The 17120-nt window shown below is 44.2% G+C and overlaps 1 protein-coding gene across 2 annotated transcripts in view; it reads right to left on the bottom strand.

Moving 5' to 3' along the window:
- The window catches only part of LOC100074598 (cytochrome P450 20A1), a 42202-nt gene that overhangs the window by 14950 nt on the left and 10132 nt on the right, over positions 1-17120 (bottom strand). The window contains exons 4-5 of one of the 2 annotated variants that reach the window (XM_029069443.2): positions 15955-16100; positions 3406-3573 (exon numbers count right to left, since the gene is read on the bottom strand). In XM_029069443.2, the coding sequence (XP_028925276.1) occupies positions 3406-3573; positions 15955-16100 (314 nt within the window). The remainder of the gene's footprint in view (positions 1-3405; positions 3574-15954; positions 16101-17120) is intronic. The other variant, XM_029069445.2, reaches the window with a different exon arrangement.

Consider the following 17120-nt stretch of genomic DNA (forward strand, 5'->3'; position numbering starts at 1 on the left):
AAGTGACTTGCCCAAGGTCATACAGCAGACAAGTGGCAGGGCTGGGATTAGAACTGTGGTCCTTCTGACTCCCAGGCCCGTGCTCTATCCACTAGGCCAAGCTGTTTCTCAATATATAGGAGTTGGTAGAAACATTCCCTGTCCACAACAAGCTTGAAGTCTCAGTTTACAGCTTCCACCACTGTGCACGTGGCGACTCAGACCATCCCTCTACCCGTTGTGAACCTGTATTTATACACTACCGCTTCCTCCTATCTGTAATTTACTTTAGCGTCAGTGTTTTCCATTAGATGATAAACTCCTGCTGTATTGTACTCTAATTCAATTCTTAGCACAGTAAATACTTAATAAATACCATTGATAGATTACTGTGCTCTGTCAAGTGCTCTGTATAGTGCTCTGCCCACACTAGCAGGTGCTCAAAACATACTTTTGATCGACAGATTGATAGTCACACCGTTATCCAAGATAATAAGAGTGGAGACAACACAGATGAATTAGAACCACAGATAATCCCGAAGCTTCATTTTAGTCTACACACTGCAATCCAAAATACAACTACGTTGTGTTCTTGGAAAATGTTACATCGCTAATTCTTGAGCCAAAGCAAATTTAGGTTGAGTGACTATCGCTTGGGACACCCATACACACCCTTTTTCCTGCTGTCTTCAATCATTAGGATACCTTTTCATAAAGATGGGAGGTCTGATCTAGATCAACCCTGGGTCCCAAGCGCTCAGTACAGTGTAGGGTCAAAGTGGGTGCTCAATAAATGTTATTCCAATTACTACTCCGAAGGGCTGGGCAGCAGTGGAGCTGGAATTCATCAGGAAAGCAGTGTGGCTTAGTGGAAAGAGCCCAGGCCTAGGAGTCAGGGGATCTGGCTTCTAGTCTCATTTCTGCCACTTGTCTGCTCTGTGACCTTGGGCAAGTAACAATTTCTCTGTTCTTCAGTTTCCTCATCTGTAAAATGGAGATTAAATCCTACTCCCTCCTTCTTAGACTTTGTGCCCCATATGCCCAACCTCATTATCTGTAATGCATCTCAGTGCTTAGTGTATTTTTTGGCATATTGTAAGCACTTAACTAATAGTATTATTATTATTGCAAAGCTATAGTTGCGCCCCATACCTGAATCAAAATTCACTGTGTCAAGTAACACTCCTTTGCGGAATATACTTTTTTGGAGCCCCCAGAAAGTGAGTTATCAGCCTCAGTTTGCCATTGAGTCTCTCACACCATCACTCTGGGGTTGGAGATAGCCTGGAAATCCCTCTGCATGCCAAGCAGTATCTACCAGTGCATCTGCGTGTTGGTGAGGGAAGCTCCAGCTCTCACTGGAAATGGGGGTCAGGAGAATTATATGCTGGCAAATTGGCATCTTTTAAAGGCGGGTTCTTTAAGACTTTGATTTCAGCTTCTCCTATCAAGCCATTTTTCCTAAGCCATTAGATAAGCAGCACAGTCTAGCGGATAGAGCAAGGGCCCGGAGTCAGAAGGACCTGGGTTCTAATCCCGGCTTTGCCACTTGTCTGCTAAATGACCTTAGGCAAGTGACTTCACTTCTCTGGGCCTCAGTTACCTCATCCGTAAAAAGCAGATAAAGAGCGTGAGCCCTATGTGGGACAGGGACTGTGTCCAACCTGATTTCCTTGTATCTACCCCAGTGCATAGAACAGCGCCTGGGACATAGTAAGCGCTTAACAAATACCATTAAACAAATAGAATGAAAATAAATAATTAGCCACAATGGAAAACTGCTTGCATTTTCCAGTCATGTAGTCCCCAAATGCAAACTCAGGTCCAGAAAGTAAGCTTACTGTTGGTAGTGTCTTAGTTCAGCTGTTGGACTGACTCAACTGTTACATTTTTGGTAGTCCCTTTCACCTAGTCTCAAGAGAAATCGCTACATTACATAAAACTTATTTTTTATATTTTGAAATGCATTTATGCAGCATAAATGGAGAGGGAGATCCCCTTTATCAACATTTGTTCATTTCAGCCAAAAAGAAGAAGGTCGTTTAGTTGCTATTTCTGTGTCCATAAGCTTTATTCATCAGTGATATCTGTTCATCAGCGTCATCAACTGTATTTATCGAGTGCTTACTGTGGGCAGAACATTGTGCTATATATTTGGGAGAGTACGATGCAATGGAGATGACAGGCACGTCCCCTGCCCACTTACTGAATGCCTACTGAGTGCCTATCTTTTCTTTCACTCCCTTGTGTGCTGCCCTGACTTGCTCCCTTTATTCAACTACCCCCCAGCCCCACAGCACTTATGTATCTTATGTATGAGGGAGGAACGCTCTCCCTCCTCACCTCCACCAAACTAATTCTCTTCCCCTCTTCAAAACCCTACTTAAAGCTCACCTCCTCCAAGAGGCCTTCCCACACTGAGCTCCCCTTTTCCCTCTGTTCCCTCTGCTCCCCCTCTACTCCCCCTTCATCTCTCCTCAGCTAAGCCCTCTTTTCCCCCCTTTCCCTCTGCTCCTCCCCCTCCCTTCTCCTCCCCTCAGCACTGTACTTGTCCGCCCAACTGTACATATTTTCATCACCCTATTTATTTTGTTAATGAGATGTACATCACCCTGATTCTATTTATTTGCTATTGTTTTAATGAGATGTTCATCCCCTCGATTCTACTTATTGCTATTGTTCTTGTCTGTCCATCTCCCCTGATTAGACTGTAAGCCCATCAAAGGGCAGGGACTGTCTCTGTTACTGATTTGTACATTCCAAGCACTTAGTACAGTACTCTGCATATAGTAAGCGCTCAATAAATACTACTGAATGAATGAATGTATCTATCTATCCGTAATTTACTTGTTTACATTAATATCTGTCTACCTTTACAGACTATAAGTTCCCTGGGGCAGGGAATGCCTCTGTTATATTCTTCTCCCCCAACCAGGTAGTACAGTGCCCTCCACTCAGTAAGTGCTCAATTAATACAACAGATTGACTACTGAGTACGAAGTATGCACTAAGAGCTTGAGCAAGTATAATAACATATTCAAGGATCTGCTCCAGCACTCAGAACATAGTAAGTGTTTACTAGATAAAATAATAAAAAGAATCGATTAATCATATGTATTGAGCACTTAACTACATGCACAGCACTGTGCTAAGTGCTTGGGAGAGTACAATACAACAGAATAAGCAGAAACTTTCCTTGCGCTGGTAATAACAATAATGATACATCCCCTTCCCTCAAGAAGCTTCCCATGTTTCCACACCAAGTGATATAAGATAGCTTTTGGATTCCCTACATCATCCACAGCATCATCATTATTAATCGTCAGTGGTATTTACTGAGCGCTTACTGTGTACAGAGCACTGTATTAAGCGCTTGGGAGAGTACACAGCAAGAGAGTTAGCACACACGTTCTCCCCGTGACTTACCACGTCATGATTCTTGCGGAAACGAATGACTTCCTGATCATCTTCAAAACTACTGCCCATCGCTACTTGCGTGACGGACTTGACAGCATAGCCCAGCATATGTTGGCAGAGGGGCACGTGCTGAGATTCTGGACAAGAGAGCCATTTTGCTAATAACTCTTCTGAAAGCTGAAAGATGAGAGAAAACCAGAAACACTTCTGAGCTCATTTTGCTACATTTAATCAGAATAATAATAATAATTATGGTATTTGTTAAGCACTTACTATGTGCCAGGCAGTGTACTGAGTGCTAGGGTGGATACAAGCAAATCAGGTCGGACGCAGTTCCTGTCCTCTGTGGGGCTCAAAGTCTCCATCCCCATTTTACAGATGAGGAAACTAAGGCACAGAGAACCGAAGTGACTTGCCCACGGTCACACAGCAGACAAGTGGTGGAGACGAGATTTGAACCCACGACATTCTGACTCCTAGGCTCATACTTTACCCACTATGCCATGAAATACAGTGATTGATATGTAAGGTAAACGCCTGGGCTTCCTCACTCAGTTAAAAAAGAACATATTTGGTTTCTGTTCAATTTTTGTTGTCTGAAGAATTAAAATATTTTGTGACAAAGCCAATTTGTGTCTGGCAGGGCCAAAAAAAATCGAGTCGTCTTCTGAATCAGTCGAGAAAGTTTTACGAAGAAATTATCAAAACCTTTTCCCGCACGGGGTGGGAGAAATCAAGAGGTGAATGTCAGAGAAAGAGGCAGACGGAGACAAAGGGAGCCCTATCTCAAAACACAAAGTGACAGTGTCACCCTGAAGTGATAAGGACACAGTCACCACCTCCCCTCTGGTACCCTACTATCACTGCCCCATCCACACCGTTTCACTGAAAAGTACACACACTTTCTTGGACAGGCACATCAACATCGTTGTGTTTGGTTTTATTTAACGGTATTTGTTAAAGCACTTACTCTGGGGTAGATACAAGGTAATCAGGCTGGACACGGTCTATGCCGCGCATGGAGCTCACAGTCTTAATTCCCATTTTACAGATGAGATAACTGAGGCACAGATAAATTAAGAGACTTGACCAAGGTCACACAGCAAATGAGTGGCAGAGCAGAGATTAGAACCAGGTCCTACTGACTCCCAGCCCATGTTCTAGCCACTAGACCATGCTGCTTCTTATTGCCATCGTTGTCATCACCATCATTCGGGAAGCAGTAGGGCATAGTGGATAGAGCCTGGGCCTGGGAGTCAGAAGATCATGGGTTCATTCATTCAACAGTATTTATTGAGCGCTTACTATGTGCAAAGCACTGTACTAAACGCTTGGAATGTACAATTCGGCAACAGATAGAGACAATCCCTGCCCACTGACGGGCTTACAGTCTAAATAACGTACACTATTAGTCGAAATAGAAGGAGGTGGGCACGTGGAAGCCGAGGGGAAATGGGGAAGCAATTTTAAAACCTGTGATGACAGGGAAAAGAGGGGAAACCTGTAATGACGGGGAAAGAGGGGATAACTGAAGATGCCGGGGGGTGAGGTGGTGGGGAGGTTGGGGGACAAGAGGGATTACCTGATCACAAGGTGGAGTCAATGGTGGGGGTCGATGAGTTCGTAACTGTATTTTGTCCTTCTAGAATTGCATCCAGTATATTAGGTATAGTCTGAGAATATACTAGGTCACTGCTGACTTTTGGGTTCGAATCCCGGCTCTGCCACTTGTCAGCTGTATGACTGTGGGCAAGTCACTTAACTTCTCTGTGCCTCAGTTACCTCATCTGTAAAATGGGGATTAAAACTGTGAGCCCCACGTGGGACAACCTGATCACCCTGTATCTACCCCAGCAATTAGAACAGTGCTCTGCATATAGTAAGCGCTTAACAAATACCAACATTATTATCCTGCCTCTGGCCTGGATCGCCCTCACTCCTCTAATTCAAAAGACAATTATTCTCCCCCACTTCAAAGCCTTCTTGAAGGTCCATCACCTCCAAGAGTCCTTCCCTAATCGCTCCTTTCCTCTTCTCCCATTCCCTTCCTTGTCGACCTGATTTGCTCCCTATATTCATTCCCCAACCCCCAGTCCCACAGCACTTATGTACATATCTGTCATTTATCTATATACTAAAATCTCCCCCTCTAGATTTTAAGCTCTTTGCTGGGAGGGAATGTGTCTGCTTATTGTATTGTGCTCTCCCAAGAGCTTAGTACGGTGCCCTGCACACAGTAAGCGCTCAATATATACCACAGACTGACTCACTGACATAACCTGGTGATTAATTTTTAATGCTCTTCTTGGAGATGCTCTGTATTGTTTGGCATTCTAGATTGATATTGCACACTATATTAATTATGTGAAGGATGTTACAATGATCCAAAATCTCTTCTGTAGACTGTGACTGATACGGATGATTTTTGTCCTCGACCTTCCTCCTTCTGAAGCACAGCTACCACTTTTCTGTCCCACCACTCAGCCGGAGGAGAACCTTTTTGCATTTCATCTCGGTCTGCACGGCATTTCATTATATAAAAGCGTTCAGAATCAACTCTGAACATCAAGCTTTCCTAGCGTATTGCCTCTTTCAACTCATTTCTGAAAACGTTAAATAAAACCAGTTCTAGCCCCATCCAGAGAAGCAGCCATTTATTCCTGCTCTTCATTTCCTATTAGCCGGTTTTCTATCGGTGACAGAACATTCCCTTCAATCTCACAGACATGGAAAAATCCCTAATTGTGTCCCCCGGTTCCCTCTATCCGACGGTTCTGAACACCTCAAAAATATCTACCAGAATAGTGAGGCAAGATTTTCCCTTCCCATATTGTCTTTTCTCCCACATATAGTGCTTTTTTAAGGCTGACTGCTCCTAAACTAAAACTTGCAGGAATATGTGGGACACTCCAGTGAATAACTCCCAGAATTCCCTAGGGAAGCCTTTTAATAGATGGGATTCCCATTCGTTCTCCAGAATAGTGGCCACTTGCAGTTCCTCGGTAACAGAGTTACTTCAGGTGGATGCCATGAGTCCTGGGATTTATTTATATCTCACTTACCACCTGCTACATCCTGCGCAGGGACCACAGTGTGTGGGAAAGTGTGAGAATCTCTCTAACATCTTCCTCCGGAAAGGCCCGATATAGTCTAACCTAACCTCGTTTTCCTTGAAAGTCCCATCTGATGGCCTCTGAACGCCCAAACTGCCCATGTCATGATGTCACCTTCTTCTTGGGGGCTGTGTCTATCGGGGTCCCCCACCAACCCACTCTCACTGGCATCCCCTGATTTTTATTTAAAAACCACTCTGCCACTTTTTCATTTTGAGCCAACAGGCTGGTGCCATTTTTTTGCTTTTTAATGGTATTTGCTAAGTGCTTACTATGTGCCAGGCTCTGTACTAAGTGCAGGGGTAGATAGAAGCTAATGAGTTTGAACACAGCCCATATCCGCCTTGGGGCTCGCTGTCTTAATCTCTATTTTACAGATAAGAAAACTGAAAGCACAGAGAAGCTGCCTAAGGTCACAAGGCAGACAAGTGGTAGAGCCGGGATTAGAACCCAGGTCTTCTGACTCCCAGGCCTGTGCTCTATCCACCGGGTTATGTTGCTTCCCCAGTTCCAGTGGAACTCGTCGTGAGCAGGGAATGTACCTGTCAACTCTGTTTTACCATGCTTGTCTAAGCGCTTAGTACGGTGCTCAGCACATAGGACCATTGACGATGGATACGCGGAAACTAATCTTTCTATACAAGTGCCACTTGTATCAAAATGCCCACCGGTTTCTAATGCCTAGCCCTCCTTTCAGCCACATGTTAAGATTCTGCAACTCGGTCTCTCAGGTCCTCAGAGTAATAATAATAATAATGTTGGTATTTGTTAAGCGCTTACTATGTGCCGAGCACTGTTCTAAGCGCTGGGGTAGACATAGGGGAATCAGGTTGTCCCACGTGGGGCTCACAGTCTTAATCCCCATTTTACAGATGAGGGAACTGAGGCACAGAGAAGTTAAGTGACTTGCCCACAGTCACACAGCCGACAAGTGGCAGAGCTGGGATTCGAACTCATGAGCCCTGACTCCAAAGCCCGTGCTCTTTCCACTGAGCCACGAGAGTAGAAACAGCATTTCAGAAAACGTTACCAAGAAGGTCCCAGACCTTAAACTCCTGCCTAGCTACTAAATCTGTCCTCTGCAGAATTCCCTGCTAAATTTTCCCATATCAGTGGTATTAATAGGCGCTCAAATCTCCAGTTTCTTCCTGTTCCCTGTAATCCCCCGAGCACATCTGTGTGATTCACAACGTTTGTACCAGGCAGCCAAGTCACCATATAATTTTCTCAGATACCATGAGTCCAGTTATAGAAGTACATAACGATTAACTTCCCTAACACCGCTGCCTGCTTCTGTCTCCGGCCTGAAACTCCTTCTTGAGTGTAAAGCCTATGACATCAGCAGGGTGAGAACAATCTCTAACAGTTCGTTTCCCTCCTCTCTGGCTAGATTCCCTTCCTCGGATTCATCCACACACTTTCCCCCAAATATCTCACCTAACCATCCACCCACCGTCTCTCCCCGCACCCTGCCTCACACTCTTTCTCCATCACACACACGTTCTCGCTCTCCTCCCACCCCCGCAACTTCTCTCTCCCTCAATATAACTGCCTCATGCATACCTACTCCTAGGAACATTTGTTCTGACCAAGGAAATCAATGTTAGGCACTATCTGGTAGGGGACAGAAAAATCAATTGGTCAGCAGATTCACCGAGTGCTGGCTTTGTGCAGAGCACTGCACTAAGCACTTTGGAGTACAAATAAGTTGTACGTATGACCCTGATCTCAAGGAGCTTACGAATTTTATTAATTGCTAAAACTTCTTATCTCATTGGGAGTGGATGATTAGAAGAGAAGGGACAATTAAGAGTCGATAATTTAGATGAACAGTTCTGTAGAAATAGTGTTCTTGGAAGATGCCAAGAGTCATAGGGAAGGTATTTCCGGTCCCTATTTCTGGCCAGGAATATGGCCACTTAACAATGATAATAATAATTACTATTATTATTATGGTATTTGTTAAGCGCTTACTATGTGCCAGGCACTGTACTAAGTATCGGGGTAGATACAAGCAAATCAGGTTGGACAGACTCCCTGTCCCTTGTGGGGCTCACAGACATTTTCCATTTTACAGATGAGATCACTGAGGCACAGAAAAGTGAAGTGACTTGTCGAAGGTCACATAGAGCCAGTGTCTTCATAATAGACTTGCACTAGAGTTGGGCCATTTTCCATTTCCCCTTATTGTACGAAGTCCATCCTACCAATACCCTCAACCTGGCAGACTCAAATACTGCCAGGTCTTGAGCCAAGTGGATTCTTCAGCCTTTGGGTCAGCTATTATAGCACTGAGTTTGCATTTAAGTTCTTTAAAGAAGATCTGAAATTTCAGTGGGGTCATTTTGCATCTTTTTCAAAATCCTATCCATCGATAAATCATAGTCACTGAGCACTTACTGTGGGTGCAGCACTGTACTAACTGCCCTGGGAGTTAGTTGGTCGACAGTCTGTACCTCGCGTAAGCACCCTGTTAAACTTCATCGCTTCCTATGATCGCAGGTGAGCCAGGCGGACAGGCTCCTGAACGAAGACCTAAACGTGGAGCCACCCGCAAGGGGTCCGGGCCAGATGTCTTCCAAGAGCAGAAGACAATGAAGCTGGAATTAGTAGATCAGGGCCATGACGCTGAAGAAACTCGATGTAACGGTCAACGAGCCCATCCTGGTCTCATTTAATATTTGGCTATTCACTGTCCTCCAAAGGGAAGGCAGGGACAGCCCGGGTTCGAGGGACCTCTTGGCCGGGGGATGCCCGGGCCGGTTTGGCCCGTTAAGGACCGAACACCAAATGGCACCGATCACCCGGCGGGAGAAAATTCTCAATGTCCCAGGGGTTGAGGGCTTAACAGAAGCATAATCCTTCACGCTTGATGTTTTTCTCTATGTTAAATAAATGTTTTCGTACCGTTGTACTAAATATCATGGTTTGTTCCGGCCGTAAAGCTGAGACACGAACCCCCCTGTCCCTAATTGACTCTACTGGGATGTTAACCAAATGTTCCCTGCCTACAATGAAGTTACAGTCTAGTGGGGGAGATGGACATTAAAAGAAATCAATAAATGACGGAGATATAGGCTCAGTGGCAAGAGCCCGGGCTTGGGAGTCAGAGGTCGTGAGTTCGAATCCCGGCTCCACCGTTTGCCAGCTGTGTGACTTTAGGCAAGTCGCTTAACTTCTCTGTGCTTCAGTTACCTCATCTGTAAAATGGGGATTAAAACTGTGAGACCCACGTGGGACAACCTGATCACCTTGTATCCCCCCAGTGCTTAGAATAGTGCTTGGCACATAGTAAGCGCTCCACAAATACCACCGTTATTATTAAGTGCTGTAGGGCTGAGGGAGAGGTGAATAAATGGTGCAAATCCTAAAATATATGCTTTTACTTCTTCCTCCCAGGTTATTCATCATAAAACCACCACCTCAAACTGTCCCTGTGATACAGACATTAAGGACGGCCTTTCAACATTTTTTGACGGGAGTTGTTAAACCGCTTTGTAATTCAACTCTCAATTTCTTCAGATAATTACAATTTTCTTTATACGGAGGCTCAAAAAAGGATTAATTATTATTAATAATGGTATTTGTTAAGCACATGCACTATGCCAAGCACTGCACTAAGCACTGCCATAGACACAAGATAATCAGACTGGACACAGTCCCTGTCTCACGTGGGGTTCACAGTTTAAATCAGGGGGAGAAGAGGTACCCCCACACCTCAGCAATAAATGACACCTTCACTTTTCCTTCCTTTTTATCCCTAGATCTTTGTTTCTACAACTTTCAGGATATTTGTTTTCCCTCTTGCTCTACAGCAGAAACGCCATATCTGCAGGCTTACAAAGTATTGGCTGTGTAAAATGAGTTGGGTCTATTTAGTAAAAGAAAATTGAGGTCAGCCTCAAGGGCACCACTTCTGTGCAGTTATGAAAGTCGAACCTGGCTGTTTTATCGCTAATTTCCCCTTGGCAAAGCCACACCTGCGGTTTCGCGCCTGCTCTCCAGGCATTTTTAAAAACAGATTGATTCGATTTTGCTTTTTCCTCACTTTGGTGTGTGTGCGAACCTGCTAACTCACAAAAAGAGAGGATTCTTGAAATTCCCCTTGATAATTCCCTCCTCCCCTAAATCACCACCTTATAACTTCTCATTTCCTTTGTATTTTGAATCCAAACCAACAAAGCAACAAGTTCAGGGACAGCTTTTCAGCAGCAATGAGTATCCCAACCTGCCTTTATTCTTTCCCCTGACTCGTTCATTCATTCCTTCATATTTGAGCACCTACTGTGTGCAAAACACTCTACTAAGAAGCACTCTGGAAAAGCCGCCTGTAATTCATTCAATGGTATTTATTGAGCACTTACTGTGTGCAAAGCACTGTACTAAGCGCTTGGGAAAGTACAAAACTGCAACAAAGAGAGACATTCCCTGCAACTCATCACAGTCCTCTCACCTTCTCCTTCCTCGACATCATCATAATGTCCTATTTATTTATCTATTTATTTATATTAATGACCGTCTCCCCTTCTAGATTGTGAGCTCGTTGTGGGCAGGAATGCGTGTGTATTACACTGTACTCTCCGAAGCGCTTAGTAATAATAATAATTATAATGTGCTATTCGTTTAGCGCTTACTATGTGCAGACTACTGTTCTAAGCACTGGGGTAGATACAGGGTGATCAGGTTGTCCCATGTGGGGCTCATAGTTTTAGTCCCCATTTTACAGATGAGGTAACTGAGGCACAGAGAAGTGAAGTGACTTGCCCACAGTCACACAGCTGACAAGTGGCAGAGTCTGCACTCGAACCCATCACCTCTGACTCCAAAGCCCGGGCTATCTCCACTGAGCAGTGCTTTGAACACGGTAAGCATTCAATAAATACGACGGAATGAATCAACTGCACTTATTGAACACCTACTGTCAAGAGCACCATACAAGTCAATCTGTGATACACGGTAGAAGTTAAAGGTCTCTGTCCTCTAGAAGCTCACAATATAAAAGGGGAGACAAGTGGAAACAGTCATGTATACAATAAGCAACTACAAGAGTAGATCATGGATATTAAAATAGTAAAGGTAAGCAATTAAATAGGCAAGTAATAATGTTAATAATAATGTTGGTATTTGTTAAGCGCTTACTATGTGCAGAGCACTGTTCTAAGCGCTGGGGTAGATACAGGGTCATCAGGTTGTCCCACCTGAGGCTCACAGTTTTAATCCCCATTTTACAAATGAGGTAACTGAGGCACAGACAAGTGAAGTGACTTGCCCACAGTCACAGTGTTGACAATTGGCAGAGGTGGGATTCGAACTCATGACCTCTGACTCCCAAGCCCGTGCTCTTTCCACTGAGCCACGCTGCTTCTCTAATGATTAAGTAAGCAGAGGCACACAACTGCTAAAGCAGTTGAGGAAGTGAGGGTGGTAATACGAGGAAGTAGAAGGATTAAGTAAGAGGATGCGTTTCTAGAGAGCCAAGCAATAAAGGATCCAGGCTGATACTCATTTTATGGCTTTATATCACGCTTTAGTAAGTATTGCTTCTTTATTGTACCCCTGTACCACTTAAACAGTTCTACCAGTAATTTATTTTTTTTTTATTTGTTAAGTGCTTACTATGTGCAGAGCACTGTTCTAAGCGCAGGGGTAGATACAGGGTAATCAGCTTGTCCCACGTGAGGCTCACGGTCTTAATCCTCATTTTACAGAAGAAGTAGCCGAGGCCCAGAGAAGTGAAGTGACTTGCCCACAGTCACACAGCTGACAAGTGGCACATCTGGGATTCAAACTCAGGACCGCTGACTCCCAAGCCCGGGCTCTTTCCACTGAGCCACGCTGCTTTTCTAATTTATCTTAGAACTTGCCTCCCTGGCTTTAAAGCCCCTCCTACCTCACCTTGTTACTCTCCTACCACACCCCAGCCCGGCCTAGAGGAAAGAGCTTCCAGTCAAACGTTCCTGGAGAACACCACATTAGGAAAACTTGAGTTACGATGTGTGTGCTTTGACTGACACCGCACATGTTCACACAACTGTTTCTTCCAACAGAGTTACGGTATTTATTAAACTCATATTATGCTCCAAGCACTGTGTTAAACACTGGGGTAGATAATAATAATGATGATGGTATTTAAATAACAATAATAATAATGTTGGTATTTGTTAAGCGCTATGTGCAGAGCACTGTTCTAAGCGCTGGGGGAGATACAGGGTCATCAGGTTGTCCCACGTGAGGCTCCCAGTCTTAATCCCCATTTTACAGATGAAGTCATTGAGGCACAGAGAAATGAAGTGACTTGCCCACAGTCACACAGCTGACAAGTGGCAGAGCCGGGATTCTAACCCTTGACCTCTGACTCTCAAGCCCGGGCTACTTCCACTGAGCCACGCTGCTTCTCTATATGCTTACTATGTGCTAGGCACTGGGGTAGATAATAATATTAATAATAAAGATAATGGTGGTATTTGTTAAGTTTACTATGTGCCGAGCACCGTTCTAAGCGCTGGGGTAGATACGAGTTAATCAGGTTGTCCAAAGTGGGGCTCATAGCCTTAATCCCCATTTTACTGATGAGGTAACTGAGGCACAGAGAAGTGAAGTGACTTGCCCAAGGTCACATAGCTGACAAGTGGCGGAGCTAGGATTAGAACCCACGACCTCTGACTCCCAAGCCTGGGATCTTTCCACTAAGCCACAGATATAAACATAGCAGATCATCATATCCCATCTTATATCTACCACAGCAATCAGTACAGTGCTTGGCACATTGTAAGCCTTTAGCAAATATCCATCAATCAGTGCAATTTATTAAGTGCATATTGTATGCAGAGCGCTGTACTAAGCGCTTGGGAGATTGCAATATATGACAGTTGGTAGACCCATTCCCCACCCATCACAAGCTTACAGTCTAGAGACTTTAATAATATCATTATTACACTATGATAGTCAGAAAGACATGCATCACCAGAAGAACACTCCCTAATGGCACACAAACCAAAACATGTAATGAAAATATATCTTATTGGGAGAATTGAATGAATTTTTCTCTTTTTTCCTAGTCTCGTCTATCAACATTTATTGTCCTCAATACCAGAATTATCTATATATTTGGCATTCAACTTTATTCTCCCAGAGTGATCCATTGCACTGTTTTGTTCCAAGTGACTTATCCTACCACCCTCTCTTCGTAGAGAAGCAGCACGGCGTAGTGGATAGAGCAAGGGCCTGGGAGTCAGAAGGTCATGGGTTCTAATCCCAGATCCACCATTTGTCTGCTGTGTGACTTTGGGCAAGTCACTTCACTCTGTGGGCCTCAGTTACCTCATCTGTGAAATGGGCACTGAGACCGTGAGCCCTACATGGGACAAGGACTGTGTCCAACCTCATTTGCTTGTATCTACCCCAGTGTTTAGTACAGTGCCTGGAACACATTAAGCGCTTAATATCATTATTATTATTATTTCCACCCACACAATCTGCTCCACACATTTGTTATCAAATTACATAACAGTGTCTTTGACGGCCCCAGTTATCTGTTATATTAGAGCAGAGTACTAAAATTGAATTTTTGTAAAACAATCTTCACTGACCAGTGGCTTCAGTGTTTTAAAATGACAATCTCCCTCTAATGCACCCTCCCAAGTGCTCAGTACAGTGCTCTGCATATTGATTTATATCACAACATAGCCTTAGGTGATTGTTTTAAATCAGTTCTTTGTTGACATGTTTCTGCCTTAGTAGGCTGTTTTTAAAGGATTTCTCAAATAGCTTTATTTAAACTGTCAATCATATCTGGTGGCTGTGCCCTGATTAAAAAAAACAATTTACTAAGGGGTTGGAAATGGGGTTGCCCATTTCGACTGCTCGGATTATGAGAAAGGCTGCTGGCCACCTACATTGCCTTTGTACCAGAGGAATAATAATCAGTCGCATTTACTGAGTACTTATTGTGTGTAGAGCACTATATTAAGCACTAGGGAGAGAATAAAATAATACTGGCCTATTTTTGGCCACCCCAACCACTAAACAATGCGGTGAATTAAACAACCTTCAGTTGCAGCTCTGTTGGCAATAAAAGGGTGATAACTAAGCCCTGTGATTCAACGTTTTCAGTGGCAAAGTCCCAAACTTTCAATGCTCAGTGTCTTATCCGTTAAGCTCTCATAATAAAAACACCTTTCTAATGAGAAAGACGCTTTGACCATCCGTCCAAATTGGTTGGTGCAGGTGTTTGCTCTCTGCTCTATGAGAGATTTTTACGGTTTCAGTGAAGACAGTTGCTTTTTCATCGCAGTCTCAATTAAAATCGTATGCTTATGGGCCTCCCGGTGTCCCTTAACACTGATCTATTGAGCGATCTAGCCGCTGGAACGAAACATACATGACTTATGAAATCACAGTAGCCCGATACAATACGTGGCATGGCTCAGTCTGCTGCAGCATCATATTTCAGCTTTTACGGCCACATTTTCAAAGGGACCGAGGGAAACGGGAGAGGGCACAGAGAACGGTCTCCTGTAGATATGCAGTAGAGACACTGGCTGCTTATCCAAAATTCCCGAGTGCACAAAATGAGTCTGAGCTATCCACATCCATTGGCCGTTCTCTTTAAGGAGTGACAGGAGGGGCAGGTAGACGAGACCACCCTCCTAGAAGAGCTTCAGAAACGAGCAGCGGCAGGACGGGGCAAAAGGCTGAGGGAGATGACAGGATTTCCAGGCCTTGGGATGAGCTGAGAGGAGGGTGCCATTAGGGGTTTGGCTCGAGAGGAGTAGAAAGTGTGAGCTGGGGAGTAGCGAGTTAAGAGAACCAATATTTGAGGTGGAGAAAGTTTCCCCTTGGGGTCGTGGAAAATGGGCAGCCACTGGATTAATGACATCTACAAGGAAACTAAAGAGGGATTTTTAAAATGAGCTTCTGCAGAGATCGTGACCAGCGGATCCTCAGCCCCACTGAAATCAAACAAAGGAGACAGGCTCAAATTGTAGTAAAAGGGAATAGAAAGGAGACATTTCTGTCACAATGGGATATTAAGCCCTGGAGTAGATTTCCAAGGGCGTTGATAGAGTTTTCTTCCCCAGAAATCTCAGCAGAGCAGACAAGCATTCATCTGATACTCTTTGATCACAGTTCTGCCTGGAGGGAGAGGAATAACAGACTAGAATAGACAGCACCAGGAAACCCATGCTAGTCTTAGGATTTCAACTTGGTGGGTTTGTTTTGGCTTTTTGGAGGCAAGAGAACCTTAACACCTCAGAAATGAAAAGATCAGTATCTGTATTGCAAGGGGAAAAAAAAAACGATAAATAGAAAAAGGAGCGTAGGAATGTAGAGATTAGAAACAATAATTCTAGGTTAGTTTCAGTTGTAGAAAGTCAGCTACTGTGAAAGTCGTCCAATTTAGGCCACGAAGAAAAAACTCAAGCCAGATCATGTACCGCCGTACCTTTATCAGGACAGCAAAATTACTCTGAAGAGACTTGCTCACTCCATTTTCATAAAGTTTCTTCCTTATGTGGCTCTCGCCTGCATCTCCTCCGAGACCGGACTGATACCTCAGTAATGACTTCAGCATCGTTTCGAACGGATCGGCTGAAAAACAAAAAGCGAGCCACAAGGTAGCTGGAAGCAGCTCTCTGGAGAGGAAAGGAGTTGCAAAAAGGCGAGGCACTACCAGTGTAATCGTAGTTTTTTTTCATTGCATCTTAACCTCAACTAATAATGATGGGTTCTAAACTAGCAGCGTGGCCCAGTGAAATAAGCGCGGGCCTGGGCGTCAAAGGACCTGGGTTCCAATCCTGGCTCCGTCTCGTCTGCTACGTGACCTCGGGTAAGTCACTTAACTTCTCTGGGCCTCAGTTACCTCATCTGTAAAAGAGGGATTAAGGGGATTAAGACTGACTGACCCGATTAGCTCATATCTATCCCAGAGCCCAGTACAGTGCCTGGCACAAATACCATTAAAAAAAAAAAAAGACCTTGGAGTCAGTGTCAACTAGTCTCTCAAAATACTAAGTGAACATTCAGGGGAAACCCTTCCAAAAACGAATAAAATTCTAGGCTATCTGGAAGGGGACAGAAAATCAATAATTGGGTGGTATTTACTGAGCGCTTCCTGTGTGCGGAGCACTGTCCTAAGCACCTGGGAGAATACATTGGAAAACTAAATAATATCCAAAGTTTGGCCACCAAAGAATATGCCTGCCGTTCTAGTTCCTGCATCTTAATGTGTCACTCTGCTGTTCTGTACTTCCCAAGCTCTTAATACAGTTCATTGCACCCAGTCGGCACCTGATAAATACTACTATTACTTCTAGGCAGAACATAATAGAACAGTTGAGAGAAGTGCCGAGAAAAGGAACCAAAATGACTGGGGACGACGGGAGGGTGAAGCAACTCCCACATGAGGGGAGACTGAAAAGGTAAGGACTTTTCATTCTGGAAAGAAAATGGCTCAGAGGGGATTGGAGGGAAGCTTATGAAATCATGAAAAAGTGTGGATAGTCACCATGGACTCGTTTACAGAATCCCCAAATCTGGAACTGGGAGATATCTACTGAGGCACGAAGAGAATATGTTCAAGACCAAAGCAAATCTCTTTCCTACCATGGA

Source organism: Ornithorhynchus anatinus, chromosome 7, assembly GCF_004115215.2.
Source record: "Ornithorhynchus anatinus isolate Pmale09 chromosome 7, mOrnAna1.pri.v4, whole genome shotgun sequence".
Classification (NCBI taxonomy): Eukaryota; Metazoa; Chordata; class Mammalia; order Monotremata; family Ornithorhynchidae; genus Ornithorhynchus; species Ornithorhynchus anatinus.